Below are 18,996 nucleotides of genomic sequence, written 5' to 3'. Positions count from 1 at the left end.
ACCATTAAAAATTGAAACGAATGGTGACTGGCTATTGCATTTACATGATGAGTGTGCCTCAAAATATACAACAAGATTATTCTCTTAAGTTTTATTATTTTTTAGTTTTTTTCCTTTATTAGTTTTGGTTTGGGGCACAAGGCATATAATCTGTTTATTGTGATTAAAAAGAAAAACTTTGGAATGAAAATCTGTAATGAATGAAAAGATTATGAATTAGAATATTGGTTAATAATAATCCATTACAAAGTACTAATAAACCTTGTCGATGATTTTAAATCCAACATAAATAAGTCTTAAAAAGGAAATATTTTATGCTCCAATCTTATTCATGATGATTAACACGTCAAAAATTTGATACAAAATGGAGAAACTGATTCAATCCGACCAACTAGATCAAACTCACCCAATACCACCAATTTCATGTCTTTCAAGTCAACAAAAATTGATTCAATCCTTGCATAATATTTAAAATAACAGTTAATTTAAACAAACAAAAAAATCATGAATAGTATGACCTTTAAGTATAACCATAAGTCGTAATATAGGGTGAGAAGTTTTATATATGTGCATATGCCAGGTAGGCCAAATGTTGTCTCCATAGTTTTTCTCTTGATATTGTCATCATTTAAGTCAATCTTTACCACTACTTTCTGTCACATAAAAAACATCGAAGAAGATTAAGATCCAGAAATTACTTTTGCTTCCAAATCATGAAACTAAAAGGAAAAATAACATATAAAAGCCCAAGTGGAAACAAGGCAGAGTAATAATAAGCTATGAGAAAATTAAACAAATGGTGAGAAAATGAAAGGTAAGGTAAAATTTTCATGTATAAGAGTATCAGTATGACCTTGCTTGTGATGACAACTAAGCCTTCCTGAAGGAATGTTAGAAGAGATGGTTTTTATATGCTTTTGAAATTGGAGGAAGATGCAAGAAATATTTATGCAATAAATAGTATTTATAGTATAGCCTTCCTTTGTAGATTGTTTTCTGTTTTGTATAGTGTAATGGTTGTGCTCTGATCGCTGAACCTCTTATATGAAATAATTTATATAGAATTATGTTAAAAACCTTATAGACCGGTATGTATGGGGTTTGGAACAATTGTGGCCTAAATGGAGATGTTAATGATGCACAAATGTTCTCAATGTTGACTCTGCTATAATGGAGGATAATATACTGCTATTTGATGATGATAATTTATTATTATGTTGCTTTAACACCATGAATAAGTGTGTAATCTATATATGTGAGTGCACAATAAAATAAATGAGAAAAAGTTACTATATAATAAAATATGATAAATTAAATACTGAACCGGTAAAACAAACAAAGTAGATTTATCTAATAGTAACAGTAATAACAAAAAGAGAGAGTTTATTTTGATGGATTAACTTCCAAATCATGCACACCATACAATTTACAAACCCTTGACATATAAACAAAATTGCTCTAAAAATATTACTCGACAACGGAGACCTTACACCAATGTACCACACTATTCCGCTGGTCGTCCTTTTCCGTTTCTATCTTTCTCACACATAAACTTCATTGCCACAACATTTTTCCTCACTGCTTTTGTTACTGTTCAAATATCCCCTCAAATGTGAAAATATCGCCGACAACTCCTCCTTCCTCAACCTCCACGATCATCCTCCTTACATCAATTTATGGAAAAACAAAGTCATGAATGTACCATCATCGACATCCCCGATATAGAAATAGACCGTCTTCAGAGTGACGAACCAAAACCCCTCAAGGACGAGAAGATGAGCGGTGGCATGCGGTTTCTCAGGGTGGCACTCCTCGTCATGCGAGGACGTTCCCAAAAGCCAAAGACGATTCACCAGGTTGGTCAAATCGACGATGGGTCCAAGAGCAGGTGGAAAAAGGTTGTGGGGTCCACGAGGCCCTTGCACCTTCAAAGCAACCAATCCCCATGCTCTGTTTCTGACTCCGCCAGTTTTTTTTATTCACCTAAGTGGCCGGCGATGGAATGCAGAGGCAACGCTTCTGATTTTGTGGCGGAGGAGGGGCCTTACTCACCTTCCCTACCCAGTAGCCGTTACGCTTCGGCTGTGGGGTTGAACGAACTGGTTCAATGCGAGGAGGAGAATGTGAAGCAAGAGGAAATCGTGAAGGAGTGCGAGGAACACATTCATGGAGATGGGGATGAGATGATTGATTCCAAAGCTGAGGATTTCATTACTCACTTCTACCAAGAAATGAGGCTGCAGCGTATGAATACTGCGGATCGTCTTTACGCGGAGCGAAGTCAAAGGTCATTGGGTTGGTAATGATGTGCGTTTCTTCTACACTCAAATCACCCCCTATATATGTATGAAAATGCATATGCTCAGCTTCATTTCTTATTGGATACTGTATTCATTTGGGATGAATATAATATATGAAGATGGCATGGGAATGTAGAGAGGGATGAAGAAATTGGTTTCTTATTTGGTGGAATTTTTATCATACTAAGGAAACTGAATGAAAGCTCACTATTCTTTCTTTCTGTCATGTATTATTAAATGAAAAAGGAAAATGATATTTTAACACCATTGACACTATTTTGATATTGCACACCTATCAAAATGTGATTGGACGATTTTAAATTAAAAAAGTTGAGACAGGGGTATATTTGGATAAACCAAAATTTGTTTTTTTAATTTGAAATCGTCCAACCACATTTTGACACACATGCAGTATCAAAATGGTGTCAAAAAATTAGTGTTAAAATATTATTTTCTAATGAAAAAATATATGTAGACAACCTGAGAGTTGTATACCGATGTGCTTAGAAAAAATTTATATATATTAAAGGATAAATTTGTAATGAAATCAAATATAAAAGATTATTAAAATAATAGTTACACAACTGTTAAGGGTATAGAAAAGAAAAGTGAAAAAATAAAACAAAAAACATTGGAGGTTACGACGAGAATGTTTCAACTTGGTGTCTGCATCTCTAATAGCTAAAACATTCTATATTTTTATGTTATATAAAATTTGTTTTACGTTCAAAATCATTAATACTAAAAAAAATCCTTTATTACTTTCTTTCATTGAAAATTTTTCAATTTAATTTATATCCTCTCTCAATATAATTTTTTTTATAAACTAATTATAGTCAATTCTAATAATAATATTATATAATTTCGTTATACTGACACTACATAAATTATTTTTCGGATAACATTTAGGATGTGTTTGTTTACAAAGAACGGAGGTGACTTGAGAGGAAAGATAAATAAAAAGTTAAATATGTTTTTAATTTTTAACTTATTATGTATTTTTTTTATTTCTCTTTTAATTTTTTTTATTGAGTTCTTTTTTTTTAAAAAAAAGTAGTTATGGATTTAGTTTTTAATGACTAACATTATTGGTGTTTTTTTTTTTACATGTTAAACTGCATGTCACTGTTTAAAACATATAAATTGTGTCTCCAAGTTAGCAAGAGAGTTAAGTGACAAACGATGTTTCATGTTCTCAGCTTAATAAGATTGGCAAGAGATATGCATCGTGTCTCCAAGCTAGTAAGACGTCCGAATGATTTGGTGAGGAGTCTAGTTAGATCAATAAAGTTAATGGAAAACCTAGACTTTTTAAGTTCAGATATGTCAGGAAGATGCATGAAAAACTCAGATAGCTTGGTGAGAAGTCCAAATAGTTTGGATGACAGAGCTTTCTAGACTTTTTATCGAACTATTTAAGTTCTTCATGCACCTTACCAAGCTATCTTGATGCCTTACTGGACATTCAAATATCTTGTTGACCTGGTGAAACAGTACACATATCTTATCGACCTTATCGGACTAGGACGTGGCACAACATTTGTCACCAAACCATCTTGTCAACCTGGAACACAGAACACATGTCTTAAACGAGATGTGGACATGACACACTGTTTGCCACGTGAAAAAAAAATTAACAAGGTTGATCATGGAATATTAAATCAATGACTTTATATAAAATGAGAGGGACAAAAATAGAACAAAGTTTGAAAAAGAGACAAAAACAAAAAAACCCATAATAATCTAGAAATCAAAAATATATTTAACGTAGAAATGAAAATATGGTTGTTTGAATTAAGAGAAAGATGATAAAAAAAATCAAAGCATATAAGAGGGAAATTGATGAAAGTTTGGGTGATAGATTAAAAAAATGTTTTAATTATTCAAACTAAAAGATTATAATTTTACCTTTAATCATAAATTTAAGTTAAAATAAAATATAATAAGTATAAATTATGTTAAAATGAAATGTTATTTAAAATAAAAAAAATCAAAATAATAAAACTGCATTGAAATAAATTGTGATTGACAAAAAATAAGTTCAAATAAATTGTGACTAAGTGATTAATTTAAATAAAAGTATTATTGTTATTATTATTATTATTATTAAATGTAAGTTTTATCATTTAAAATTAGAAAATTAAAATTGAAATTTTTTTATGAAATTAAAACGAGTTTAATATATATTAAGTCAAAATAAATCTTGGTGATTGCTTTAAATAAATTAAGTAATAATTTAAATTAGTGAAATTATTTTAGAGCAATATGTGATTGTTTAAAGCTAATACAAATTAAAATGAACTGCAAATACATGGTTTTGTCAGTCAAAAAACAAAAAAAAAGGACAGTGCAGAAGATAATTAATGTAATTTATAATAGGTTGACCCCACTTTTCTTCTATGTTCTTTTCACTTATGCAAGGATCTAGATGAACTCATTTCCGTAAATTTATCTGCGTGAATTATTGCAAATTACTTCATCTAAACAACTATTGGCGTCCACTTTTCTTTCCTGCATTACAATACATGTAGACATTAATTTTTAGTAAAAATTAGAATCAGTTTATTTTTTAAAACTTTTAGAAAAGGTATAGATTGAATTTTTTAATTAAATTTTGTTAAATTTAATTAAGGTTTTAAATACATTTTTATTCAATAAATATGTCAAACGATATAAATAACTGTTATGTTAAAATGTATTTAAAATGTTTAATGAAGTTTATAAATTTAAAAAAAAAAATTAAATTTATACATTTATAAAATTAATAGACTAAATTGAACTAAAATTTAAAAAAAAAACTAATTTCAATTTTTATTAATATGTTGAAAATATCAAATAAACATAATAAAATATGATTAAATTACTAAGTTTACGTATTTTTAAAATTAAAAAACTAAGTTGGACCAACTTTTTATAATTAAACTAATTCTAATTTTCGTTAAAAAATTAAAAGATCAAAATTATATTTAACATAATAATAATAATAAAATATAAAATATTTTAAAATAATATTAATAGAGAAAATAATACAACATCTAAAAAAAATACTATTAAAAATTATAATTACATTAGAATTAATTATTAGTGGTATTAATTCTTTTATAATTCAATATTTAACTAAAAATATTTTTAACTAATCACATTTTGTTTTAAATTAATTACACCTATTATTTTTTTTATAAAAAAAGTTATTCAATTTTAAATTAATTATATTTCATTTTTTATTAATTTTAATTATAAAATAAATAGGTCATCTATCACATAATTTATTAAAATATTTTTTTATCTATTTCATCCATCAAATAATTTACAAATTTTATAAATTTTACCACACTTAAAAGTAACAAGTAAACTTTATTCCCATCTTTCTCTTTGATTCTTTCAGTCATTCTCCCTCGCGTTTCATCTCATAACAAAATAGAAGACCGAAAAAATGTATAATAAGAATATTTTAGGTAAGTAAGAACTTATCATCACCTCCTCAAAAGTTTTTTTTTTTCTTCTTCAGTTTCTGTCTCCCTCTCATTCATTTCCAAATAACAAAAATATCTGTGCTTCTCTCTCTACCCCACAAACAAATAAAATGACAGTACGATTCAGATTCATATATATCTTTGGTATCTATGCAGGAACAAAGAATCCGTACATTACAAGATTTTTGAATATTTTTCATTAGTAGATGAAACTTCATAACATAGAACAAACAACTTTTACATCAAAATTTGGTTTAGGAAAATCTTTGTTAAGGGCTCTAATTCCAGGACACCCACACAAGCAACTAGATATCCTCTATGGGTGCATATAAGATTTCTACTTCGGAGTGGTTTCAGAATAAAGAAAATTTGAGAGTAAGAACCTTTGCATGCCATGGTGAGAAACGCCAAATGCAATCTCAATGTTCAGACTTTGCAATGCCAGCACGTGACTTGGGAACAAGCTTCTGCATTAGAAGCCATGGGCGATCTGAGAGCACTTTTTCTTGATCCATCGAAGTCCTTTTTTGACCGTAGCCTTAACCTTCCCTTCCATGCCGTAAACCTTGTACTTAGCTATCCTTTTCTTCCTCTTTGCTTCTGGGTCGCTGAAACTCCAAGGTTTTTCACTTCCCTGAGTAGAATCTGGTGATCGCCTACCACTCCAACCGTGGTTTTTACCGCTCACCACCTCCATTCTCCTCCGGTGACCCGACCCGTAACTCTCCATGTCCAGCCGCGGGAAGAGGGAAGAGAGGGCAGAGGCTTTTGTTAGGGTTTGGAAGTTTCAAGAAAGGGTATATTGGGAAGAGAGACAATGAAGCACAGAAACGTGTGCTGTGGCGAGGAATGAGTAATGTTCTGATCTTTGAAAAGTGGCCTTTGTGCTAGCTCGGAATCTGGGATGTACTTTCTGTGATTAAAGAAACAATGAAGTCTCTTTTTAAAACGCTTTTTTGGTTTATTCAAATATAGAGAGAGAAAAAAGATGACCACTTCGGAGTGGTATAGTGTGAGATACCTGAGTTGCAGTAAAACCAATGACTTTGTCCATTTTGGTGGTGTTACCATGTGTGATGATTCGTTTTTCATACGATACCACGTCATTTTCGGTCTCAGCCAGATTTGACGTGGTACTCAAATCCCAATGACATGATTATTTTGAAGAAAGACGTGATCAGTCATCAACACTCAAAGAGACTCTTCACAGCAATGATTCTGATGAAAACTGCTACTGTAGATTCTATTCTACTTAGAACAGCAAGGGGATTATACTTCCTGGATAAACCTAGTGTCTAGCTAGCTACTTCCCTTATTTTAATGTTTGGTATGTGTTATTTTCTATGACTTCAACAGCGTGAAAGACCTAACCAATAGTGAATAATACCAAATTTTTCTGTAAACACTTCTGGATCCTTTTTATATAATACAACACATCTGTGACAATGTGCAGGTATGTGCAGAAATATTTGTCCTTTTTTTATGAAGGTTTGGAGGTACTTGGGCCTCCCTTTAAACTATTTGATCTGGCCCATACAAAAATATTGTGCTGTTAGGCCCAAATAAATACAGGGTCACAATCCGTAAACGGCTTTTTATGACATTTAGTCAGATCTTTATCTGAGGAGAGATAAGAAGAGATGAGAAATGTGTAATTAACATCATTAAGGGAGTTTTATCAGAGGAAGAAAGATATATTAAAGATGAGAAGTACTTGTACTTAATAGGTGTCCAGAATTAACCCAATATACCATTTCAATTCTAGAAAAAAAAAAATTACACCAATTCTTGTTTTAAAATTAGTCTAATTCACAACTAACTAAAATATGCAGGCTACCGACATTCATTAATACTATATTGTCACAATTTGCCTGCTACACCACTTTGATTTCAGCTTATATTTATTTAGTCACAGTTTTACCATGATGTTTCCTATTGCTTTGGAGAGATTAAAGACAAATGCAACACCAAGTTACATTTGCAATGACATTGTGAACTAAAAACAATTGTAAGATTAATTACGGTTATGTAACAATTTCTATATCCTTGATTCCATTATAAGCATTAGTTTCCATTAGTAAAGCAAGTTCATAATGTTAATGGGAGGGGTCAAAAAAAGATAAGATTTGGAGCAAAGAAAGGAGAAACAGGAAACTAAAAGTAACAGTAATTATATATATCTATATATATATATATATTTAACCTGCAATCTGATATGACAGAGCTACAATTTGAGATGGACATCAACTTCCCTGTCTGCTGCAAAATCAAGGACAGTAGAAGCAGATTGCAGCACAGAAGGTGAGGCATAGAGCTGAAGAGGAAAACATGAAGTAGTAACAGTAGCATTAGCAGTGAGGTGGGTGGAGGAAGGAACGAAAACGGGGCGTGAGGGGAAGTGCGTTGCAGAGGTGGAAGTAGAAGGAGAAGGAGATGAAAGGTAAATGGGAGGCAGTGTAACTGAAAGTGGTAGCGAACGTATTATTGCATGGGAGGTGAGAAAGGTAAGAGGGGTAACAGAAAGAGATGACGATGATGATGGCATAGAGGAGCGTCTGTGGTTGTGGATTTGGAATCGCCTGGCTCTCTGACGTTCTTTCTTGTGAGCGTTTTGGTGGCCCCCTAAGGCCTGCGAGTTTGCGAAAACTCTGTTGCAGTAGTGACACCTGAATTTTCTGTCCTCTCCTACATCGTATTTCCTTTCTGCAAATTCCTCTTGCTCTGTTAGTGGGAAACCAAACAGTTTTGGTGCCGAACTCTGAGTCTTATGATTATCAGACATGTTTCTTTTCTATCTCAATGCATTCAAATTCTTCTTATCTGTGCTGCCCTATATATACACACACATACACATTTATTCTGTGATTATCTTCTTGCGTGCCCTATTCCTTCCCACGCTACAACCTTACAAAAATACTTTACCATACCCACTGCGAGTCACCATCCACCTATTACATTAACTGACTGTTACTTTTAACCTCTAGCAATAAACAGTAGTTTTTTTTTTTTAATAAAAGCTAACATAGAAATTTCAAATCTTTTTGAAAAAACAAAAGTAATATATTTTCTTAAAAGTAACGTGTTCTTGTTATGCTCTTTACCGTTATATGATATTTAACTGATTATTATAACAGTAAGAATAATATACAAGTTACACAGGAAGCAACAAAAAAGTATAAGTACCGATGTAGTACACTAATGTCTATCAAAACGACATGTGACAAAAGGGTTGAATATGCAGTTAATGGTTTTTAGCTTCTGATAAGATTCATGTATAATAAAAAGGGACCCGGATCGTGCGAGTACAACAGGACACACTTATCTTGAATATGTTTTGTCATTTTCCCTTCTTGAACACATTATTTTGATCCACTCATCCGGATTCTGGAGTTGCCATTGTTAAATCTACTTGAACTCCTTTTGATAAATGCTACTGCAGAGACGTAGCTGTGAGATGCGAAATACGATAGAGTTGAAATCATAAGGATGTGGTCGAAAAAGGGTGACGTTACATGTTAATGGAAAAACCTATGAGGTTTTAGTCACTTGCTTTTTGTCTGTGGAATTTGCTTTAATGATGCATTGCTTCAATTCAAAGGTCGAGGCAGTGAATGGAGTAGGCGTGGGTGTGTAGTGCCTAAATATTGCTACAATCTGCTGCGTGGTAAACCCACGTTTCTCTCAACAGTTTTAGTTAATTGATAAAGCACTTAAGAGAAGATACATACATGAATGGGTGATGGTTGAATTCAATGTATGCTATATGACATATCTTCCTTGAAGTCGAGACAGACAGATGGCTGACGTGTATATGGTAACAAACATCCTTCTCGGTCGTATTGTATAGGTATTAGACAAACCCGGTTCTGATGTGATGGATCTTTTGGCTTATTCATAGCGCGTGGAGATCGGAACCCAGGATATAAGGATTTAGCTTAGATACCTATACCTCTGCCTCCCCTCTAAACTTCACCTTCTTCTTACTTCCAATTTTCATTTTTTAACTACAAACTATGCATTATATTGTTCGATTTAACACTTAAACAATATTTTTTCTAAGAATTAAATGTTCCAAATTGAAATTTTTCTCTATCTCAATTTCCCACTTTAATATATTTTTTGCTTTAAACGTTTAAATTTGTTTAAATCTTAAATTACATATTCAAATTCTAGTATGAAATATTTTAAAGGTTAATAAATTTAAGATAATTAATTTAAAAATATTATATCTATTTATTTTTAATTTTTAAAGATCTAATTGTATTAAAATTTAGAAATATCGAATTTTAAATTTTTAAATATTAAAAATATATTTAATTATTATTTTTATAATACGTAAAATATACAAAGAGTGTCGTGAGAATGTTAATTTTTCGTAATAAATTATAAATAGAGTTCATATTTGAATGATTAATGTTAAAAAAACAAAAATATTATTAAGTGATTGGGACCAGGGGTGAGTAAGTGTTTGCTCCGTTTAAGGTCTGATTTAAGAAGTCCGCATTTTATAGGAATAATTTTAGCTTGTGAAATAAATGTTTTTTTTTTCATACTTGTAAATTTATGGATTAATTGATCAATTTGCAGGCATGATGTTTTTACCGAATAACTCTACAATTAAATTAAAAATAATCCAATAAAAATAGATTTGGTTAAATTCTATTATTATTGAATTAAGTTCTTTTTTGCAGTTAGTCCAAATACAACCAACTCACTTTCTTATGGGTTGACTAACAGATTTCATAGGTTCATCTTTCGACCTAACTTAACCCAAATAAAAAATTGTTAAATAATATTAATATTTTTAGTAAATTTTTTATTCAATTTAATTTGTTATTCTATTAATTAAGATAATTTTAGTTATTTAAATATTAAATAATATAGTTTATTTTTTGAAAAAATATATTCTGAAAGGTATATAGAAATGTTACATATTACAGATTTTAATTAAAAAAACTTAAGTTTTTTTCACTCCATTCATCAAGCTCAATCAAGTTCAATAAAAAAATTCAACTGTTTAGAAAGATTTCCAATAAAAGATGCAAAATTCATTTGATTGAGTGACATGTTTTCCAAACCCTACTCATAAGCAAGCCTAAACCATAATCCAAAAGAATAAGAAATTTATCAATTTGTAGATATGTTAGATTTAGTAATTTGACATATTCTACAAATGATTTATAATTATAATTTTTTTAAACCATTTTTTTGTGTGTTAGTATGTCCTCCCGGAACTAACTTTTCCGGTTGAGTAATTTTATTATGAAGGTACCTACAACATCTCTATTTAAAATAAGTATTTTATTTAAAATAATTATTCTATTTAATCTGTTTTCGTGAATTTGATTTTGAAAACTTTTAGTCAGTTAACAAGAGTCTCTCACTAATTATTAAACAATATATAATTAGTTAATAATAATAAATAAGTAAAGTTAAAGATTAATTTAAACTTTAACTTACAAATTATCTACAAATATTTTAATAATAAATACTATTTTGAATATTAAAAATTTAATTTGTAAAAGAGTCTATAATTTAATCACTACAAATAATTATTTTTCCCTATAAATATAATTATTATTTAATAATTTTCTTAGATGCCTTAAGATAACAATACAGAGAATTAACAAATAGTAAAGTTGTTCGGGAAAATTTAGAATTTGTTTTCAAAATTCAAGTCATGGAGATTAACATCTTAAATAGGTTTTACTATTTTAAAATATTAATTTTAAGTTTCAGCAGTAATCTTTAACATTAAATATTTTTTGATACATTTAATTTTTTTATATTTGATACTATCTTTGTTTATTTTTTACATTTTTTTTTGATAAAATATAAAGTTTTATACTTTTAAGATCATTTTGTTCTTGTATTTTGTATGGAATGAATATGAAAGTGTGTTGTAGTATTTATTATCATATTACTCATAGATATTACTCATAGTAAATAGGAAATAAAGTAGGATTTATTGTAGTTGGTTCATTGGTAGTGTGTGGAGAGCTCGACACGTGAGTCTAACTATTGTATATCGAAAAGAAGACGAGATTGATGTCGGCCACTAGAACGCGCGTGTTCTTTGATGGCATTCTTGACTCCTGAATTGGGTTTGTTCGCTTGATCACAGTGTCTCCCATAACCCTGCTTCGGTTGACCTTGCTTTGTGAAGAATCTTAACAAGTTGTGTGAGAAACGCTTGAACCATCATCTACTTCTTCGTCACAACAACTCTACTTAGTTTTGCACTTTTCAATCAACCAAATACCCAAAATTATTTACCAAAGGAAAGGGCCCCATTCTTAACTTGAATCATTTCACAAGACAGCGTTCGTATAACTCCATGTGCAGTTTCTGTTTCTTATGTGTACTTGCCTACTTTAGCAAGAGAATTTCAGAATTCAGATGCATTTCAAGAACCCAGCCAGCTACTTGCTTCAGTCCCCCACCACTCTCTAATGCTGTCAAATCTTATGTTTTGGATTCTCTTAGATTAGATACACCAAACCATGCTGAATTCGTCATCAATACCTAGCTTTCTAATATAGCTTCATGCCTCTACACTTTTTTTTTTCTTCTTTTTCTTTGAATTACAAAATGAAATGCATGCACCACAATTATGGTTATTTTTCTGATATATATAAACAAACAAAGATTAACTTAAATGTATTTTCTTTATATCTATGTGTATCTTATATTACAAACTGTCTCGAATATTCGTCATAAAACACTGTTCAGACTTCCACAGTCCAGTATATAAACCTTGTATTCTCTTTTGTCTTCAAAAAAAAGAGTATTCCTTGGATTGTGGTATCACTATGCTATGAAAATACACAGTGCAGCACCAACTACAGCAAATGGCCCAGTACATTTTTTTTTCAGTTCAATCTTTCTCTTTTTCGTTTTACTTTTTCGACTACTTTCACAAAATCTTCGTTGTTAATTAATCACGGTTTGTGTTCTCCATGAAAAGACTCAACCCAAACCCAATAATGTATGCATTTGAGTCTGACGATATCTCTTTCTGCCCTCATTTGTTCACAATTAATAATCTATACTCAATCATTTTCAACGTCAATTTATAATTATAACTGTGGCCAATATTTTCTTCAAATCATTAATTAATAATAATAATTAACATAACCTCCACCTAATGTTGTTTGAAAACGACACTAAAAAAAGACGAATGACAACAATATACATCCGTAATTAAACTCAATAAAATGTATACAGATTTACGTTAATATAGACTATAAACTTGTAACATATATATAAAATAACTTAGCTATACCTTAAACCCAGACATCCCCACAAATTCAAATTTCTTTTCATTATCGTTATTTTTTACTTTTGTACCGTCTCTAACTCTTCCAGGGCATTATGGTGTTTTGGTATCTTGTAATGATTATGCGAACGTAGTAACATGCTATTTCATAATGTTACGCGAAAGAATCTCTCGGGGTTAATTTCTTCAACCATTTATATCTAATATAACATAATCAATTAAACTAATTTGAAGGCAATCAACTGTTCTCCCTGAAAATCTGATTTACATTTGCATCTGTAAACATGTGGCAGCTAATGAACTTAATTAGAGAGATGACATCAACGGAAAAGAATGAACAATAAAGTAAAATTAGTGTAAACAATTTTTGGCAGGGTTAGTGATTCCTGGAAGAGTCCAAAACAGTACTGTTGCGTGATGTTGGGATGAAACAGAAAATGGAATTATTTTATGGAGCACATGGATGATGAAGATTGCAAAATCCTGGCACATGGCCCACAGGGCTATTCCCCTTTTCAGTTCGAAGGAGGGAAGAAAAGGGCACCATGAACACAAATGATGAAGCAGGAAGACCTTTTAATACGTAGATAAGATTTGAAATCTAAGGTCAACTATGCATGCCATTGGCTGCTTTTATACTTCCATCTAGTTGCATTGTTGGACACAAAGGTGGCCACATTTTTGTCCCGAGATGATAGCAGATCATTCATATATTCCAAGGTTTTTAATTAGTTAAATAATTCCACGTGACCAAACAATATATTTGTTCTCCAGGTAGGGTTTAAGACTGTCCGTAGGGTTTTCTAGGTAGGGTTTAAGACTGTTTATTATATCGAAAGATGTTACATAGTAATGCGCATGCAGTGATTAGTGATTAATAAACAAGAAGGTTGCTTCTGGTCTCGAACTCCAAGAAGCACGATACTGAACTAGTGCCATTTTCCAGCGTCTTTGAACCATATTGGATCATCCGAGACGTACGTTTCTGAACCAAATTTCAGGAGTAATAATTATTTTCTCAGGTACTACTGGTATAATAATTACTGTGGATGGGTTTTAGAAGTGTTTATTTGGTCTTTCTCAGAGGTTCACAAGTTCAAGACAAGAGATTAGATTGGTAGCGTTTATCCTTTACAGTTGGAAGTGTGTCCTGTTGGAGTCAAACCCAACACCCGCAATTCATGTGATTTGTATCGTGTAACGTAAGAAACATATGCCCTTTGTCTCTCTGGATTCAACTTTCGGATTAATATATACCTGTGGGTTTAATAGTTAAATATTGTTTAAGAGTGGAAAACAATGACAATTTAAATATATTTCCTTCGCTTAATTTTTGTACGTCTTTTGAAAGTAAAATGATAATGACGCTTTTAACTCTAAAGCAAATACAAATACAAGTTATACCCATGTATTTGATAATTATATTTTAAATGAAACATTTAACATTTCTATTTACGAAAATTCATCAATCTTTATTCAATACTTAATTTTTGTATATATATTTTATGTTGTTAGCGAAATTTGGCTGGTATCATTGACGATGACGATGGGTATTTCTCAAGTTGTCATGAACAACAGTTGGGTAGTTCTTGGAAAGAAATTTCGATACTTGAGTTAAGCGAGAAGATGTTGAGAATAATGATTAGAACTCAGAATAGGTGTTAAAGTTTAGTTGATACCTTTTAGAAGATATTAAATAAATAATAAACGAGCTTAAATTGGATTCTTGAAATATACAATTTTTATTTGAAAGAAGCTGAATTGTCGAGATACCAAGTGGTAGAGTAAACCGCATAGAAAGCTGTTAGACAAAACCAAGGTGCAAGAGTTTTTTTTTGTACAATTGGAACAAACACAATTAAAAATTAGAAGAAGAGTGTCATTAATCTTGATAAGAAAATTAGCCACTAAGAAAGAGGAGGAGTTTGCTTATAATTACTAAGGTGAAGTGAAATTCTATGGTGGTGGTCCCTCCCACTATATGTAGGGTTAATTAGGACTATAACAATTGAGCAAACCAACAAGAGGGATCTTTCGTGGATCATTAATCATCTTTCTCCATCAGCAAAGAGAGCAAAAAGCCTCCTACAATCACATATATTCTCTCTGGATTCATATCCATCACTCTATCTTTGCTATCTTTGCTTTCAATAGCAATGAATGTCAATCTTTTTTTCGATTTTACTGATACAAGTTATCTTTCTATGTACAGAGCACTAATATATTTTTACGAATGACAACGGATCAGATTGAGAGTACTAATATATTTTTGCGAATGACAACAGATCAGATTGAGTATAAATAGTTTTACTTTTAATATAATCTATAAAAGAAAAAATCGATTCACAATCCGTATGGATATCCATTTAAAAAATATTCTTAGATATTTTAAAATTCGCAACTATTAAGAGATAACCACAAAAAATTAAAAAAAAATATTTTATATATTTTTTAAATAAAATTTAAATAAAATTATAAAATATATATAATATAATATAAAATAAATTAAGTATAAATTAAATTTTAATTTTAATTAGATTTAACCTAATAAAATATAAAATAATTTTATTTTTAATTAAATTTAATTTAAAAAATAAAAAATTAATATTTTCTATTATTTTTTGCCTGTAACATGTACTCACGGGACATATAATTTAATATCCGTATTTAAACTGTTTAAAAATAAGTATTAAAATACCATCTATTCGTTGTGAATAATAAATATTTACAGATATTAACTATCTATCACGAATTTTACCTGCAAATATTCCTATTTCACAAATTTTTTTTGTCATCCTTAATTATATTTAACTTTCACTGTGAGTAGACTCGTTATATAGTGAATAAATGTGTATTGCTATTCTTTATCTGCTTGCTTTAAATATAAAAATATATGACACCAAACAAATTTTTAACCCACAGCGTAGTTTTAATTAAAAGTTTATCAAATGTAATAAGAAAATATACCCGTTAAAAATAGTTATGTATCTCGTGTATATAATAAATAAATAAATTGTATAAATAATAGTAAGATTATGAAAAGATTTGGTTAAAACACTAAGAAATTATGTAATAAGAATTAAGATTTTATTTTCTCAAAAATGCCAACAAATTGTGTGCTTTTCTTAGAGTATGAATATTAAATTCTAAAATGACCTCAACTCTTCATCCATATTCCTCTACAATCTTAGGACGTATCATATCTAAACTGAAATAGATCACCAACAAATAGTTTCAACTCCAGTTCGTCAAAACCGTGACATCATCAAATAAGAAAAAAAAAAGTAATCTATTAGAACTATAGAGCTACATAGCAGTAAGCAAAATCTTAACTTTTTTATTCGATATAATGTGTTATTTATTAATGGACTGATTTAAACACAAAATCCATTTCGAATAAACAGATTTGGGCTCGCACGAAACTGTTACATAGCCCAATAAACAACTACATCGTACAGAAATTAGTCCCTCCAACATCAGTTTTCAACCTTTTTGTACAATCAACAATGGACACCATTTTCTTAGAAGTGATAATTTACTGACTATATGCTTATTTACCGACAAAAATGGAGCATTCCAGAAAAGTATGCTTCCTTCTAGAGCAGCTCCTAATTATCTTTCCAATACACACATCAGACGTGGCAACAGATAACATTGACACGTCAAACCAAAAACACGTGTCGTAGAATTTCCAGAACGTCCCTCACGTTCTTTTTTCTCTTTCTCGCTCACTCTATGATGTATGTCAATCCCATTAAATCTGAAGTTGATCTCATGGTGTTTCAAACATCATAAGTCCAAAAACAAAGACAAGGCATAAAAACAAAGCAGCATCGTTAAGATGCAGTCAAGATTGTCAGAAGCATCAAGAAGAGCTTTTTGTGCATTATCTTCGACCACTCGTTTTAGTCTAAAACGTGGATTTTGCTCCGGCACTCGAAGTCGGACTGCAGACCCTGAAATTCATTCAGGGGAACAAGAAGCTGGTCCCAGAGTTCACAGAGGACAACCCCAAGTAAGTGTTGACATTCATCATCACTCTATAGGCTTTCGAATCTTCGTGTGGACGATGTTTGAAACGGATATATTAACTTTTGGTCTATGAGTGTTGCAGGGTATAAGTACAAATGATAATGCTAAGAATGCTGAGATTGCTGAAACAGAACGCAGAGTAGGCAAAACACACGAGATGTTGAAGTCTCCAAAATCTCCGTGTGAACCTTCCCCGAAACTGAAGAGCGCGGGGGTGAACCAGCGATTGGACCCAATCAATCAGCAAAAACGGGAGCATACGTGGAAAGGTTTAGAAGAGGTGAGTTGTGCTGGCCTTGATGGAAGTCCGTGGCCGGAGGATGAAAAAAAAGGGAAAGAGGACGATAAAGATTACTATAAACACCATAAAGCATCGCCCTTGTCGGAGATAGAGTTCGTGGATTCACGGAAGCCGATATCTCGAGCCTCTGATAAGACCGTAGATTCTGGAAGAGGAATGGATGTGATTGGGTGGCTGCCGGAGCAGATGGAGTCGGCGGAGGAGACGCTGCTGAGGGCAGCGGAGATGTGGCGGCAACGGGCCATGCGTGGTGACCCTGATGCACCTCATTCGAGGGTTCTGAGGGCCCTTCGTGGCGAGGACTTCTGAGAATCATTTGCCATTAAAGTCTTTTCAAACTGAAAAACAATCATACAAATAGACCTTGGGATCAACAATTGCATGCCGATCTCCTAATACCTTTGATAAACGAATAATATAATCTCCATTTAAATAATTTATTATGTGTTTATTCGTGATATCATTAATTTTGCTTGGATGTTTATTATAAATTAATTAGTATATAATAGATCGTAGAATTAACTTAATATCTAATATAATATAAGAAATTATAAATGAACACTTTTTGTTGACTTGCTGCCAAAATGATTGTAACTGAGTCATGATTTATTACGGATTTAAGTTAGATTGATTTATTACGGACTTTGAAAAAAATATAATTTTTTTGAGAAAAATATTATAAATATATTTATTTAAGATTATAATATTATAAATAGATAAGTGATATAAAAATTATTAATATTAAAAATTTATTTGTTTTTTTATATATTTTGATATAAAAATTATTAATATTAAAAATTTATTTGTTTTTTTATGTTTTTTAAAATATGTTTTTATTATGTTTGGATGATACCTTAGTGAACTACTAATTTATGATGGATTCAAAAATTTTCAATTTACTAATAAATTATTCAAAATTTCTGAGTAACCTATGAGTTGATTTATTAAGTGGACCGAGCCGGTTAGCTGTATTATAAAATAAAATTATTCAATTGTTTTTCCGTGGATAGATAAAGTAATGTAAGAAATGTGAGAAGTATCAAAGGCAGACAGAGAGAAGATATATTATTATTATTATTAAAGAAGATATTGATAACTTTTTGGTAAATATACCAAATCGTTATAAGTAATATAGTGGATAAGTAAAGTATCGTTCTCCTCAGGGACTTGTGTAACACATGACAATTCTTCCTTTTATAACTCAATTAGACATTAAAATATATAAAACAATACAAGAAACACAGTTGTTGTGCCACGAATTGGTCTTTGACTAACATTACAGTAACATCCTCGATAAAATACGTTCTCTGTTCAAGCATTCACATAATCGTATCTTGATTTGATTCCTTAAAGCAAGTTCTAAAATTATCTATTAAATTATTAATTCCTTAATTAATTCAACAGATAATTTTGTATTAAAATCAGATGTTTAGAATGACCAAAATTACAGAAGCTATTCTTAGCATCATTCCTTTTAGTTTCTTTTCTTACATTTCTGGTTCTAAAAATACTTCCTAGTACAAAAGAACCTTTAAAAAGAATTATACTTCCGTATAATCTAAAGCAAGTCAAGAAAAGAACAAGAACAGAGACATATATTGCACAGGAAAT

The 18,996-nt window shown here is 30.8% G+C and overlaps 4 protein-coding genes across 4 annotated transcripts; 2 read left to right on the top strand and 2 right to left on the bottom strand.

Annotated features, from left to right (window-relative positions):
- The first annotated feature begins 1,408 nt into the window (after nt 1-1,408).
- On the top strand, nt 1,409-2,334 carry LOC106756974. The gene has a single exon (XM_014639565.2). The coding sequence runs from the start codon at nt 1,677-1,679 to the stop codon at nt 2,301-2,303; it is 627 nt and encodes a 208-aa protein (XP_014495051.1). The 5' UTR covers nt 1,409-1,676; the 3' UTR covers nt 2,304-2,334.
- Nucleotides 2,335-6,245: 3,911 nt separating this feature from the next.
- On the bottom strand, nt 6,246-6,503 carry LOC106756973. Its single transcript, XM_014639564.1, has one exon. The coding sequence runs from the start codon at nt 6,501-6,503 to the stop codon at nt 6,246-6,248; it is 258 nt and encodes an 85-aa protein (XP_014495050.1).
- Nucleotides 6,504-6,525: 22 nt separating this feature from the next.
- LOC106756972 (zinc finger protein 6-like) lies at nt 6,526-8,714 on the bottom strand. The gene is made up of 2 exons (XM_022779339.1): nt 6,795-8,714; nt 6,526-6,686 (listed from the first exon to the last, which is right to left on the bottom strand). Exon 1 carries the CDS (start codon nt 8,553-8,555, stop codon nt 7,998-8,000), a length of 558 nt encoding a protein of 185 aa, XP_022635060.1. The 5' UTR covers nt 8,556-8,714; the 3' UTR covers nt 6,526-6,686; nt 6,795-7,997.
- Nucleotides 8,715-16,822: 8,108 nt separating this feature from the next.
- On the top strand, nt 16,823-17,843 carry LOC106757481. The gene is made up of 2 exons (XM_014640154.2): nt 16,823-17,067; nt 17,167-17,843. The coding sequence occupies exons 1-2, from the start codon at nt 16,894-16,896 to the stop codon at nt 17,692-17,694; spliced, it is 702 nt and encodes a 233-aa protein (XP_014495640.1). The 5' UTR covers nt 16,823-16,893; the 3' UTR covers nt 17,695-17,843.
- The last annotated feature ends 1,153 nt before the right edge of the window (nt 17,844-18,996 follow it).

The sequence above is a fragment of the Vigna radiata genome, chromosome 3 (assembly GCF_000741045.1).
Source record: "Vigna radiata var. radiata cultivar VC1973A chromosome 3, Vradiata_ver6, whole genome shotgun sequence".
Taxonomy (NCBI): Eukaryota; Viridiplantae; Streptophyta; class Magnoliopsida; order Fabales; family Fabaceae; genus Vigna; species Vigna radiata.
Note: the sequence above shows the minus strand (reverse complement) of the source record. Positions and strands in the feature narration are given on the sequence as shown.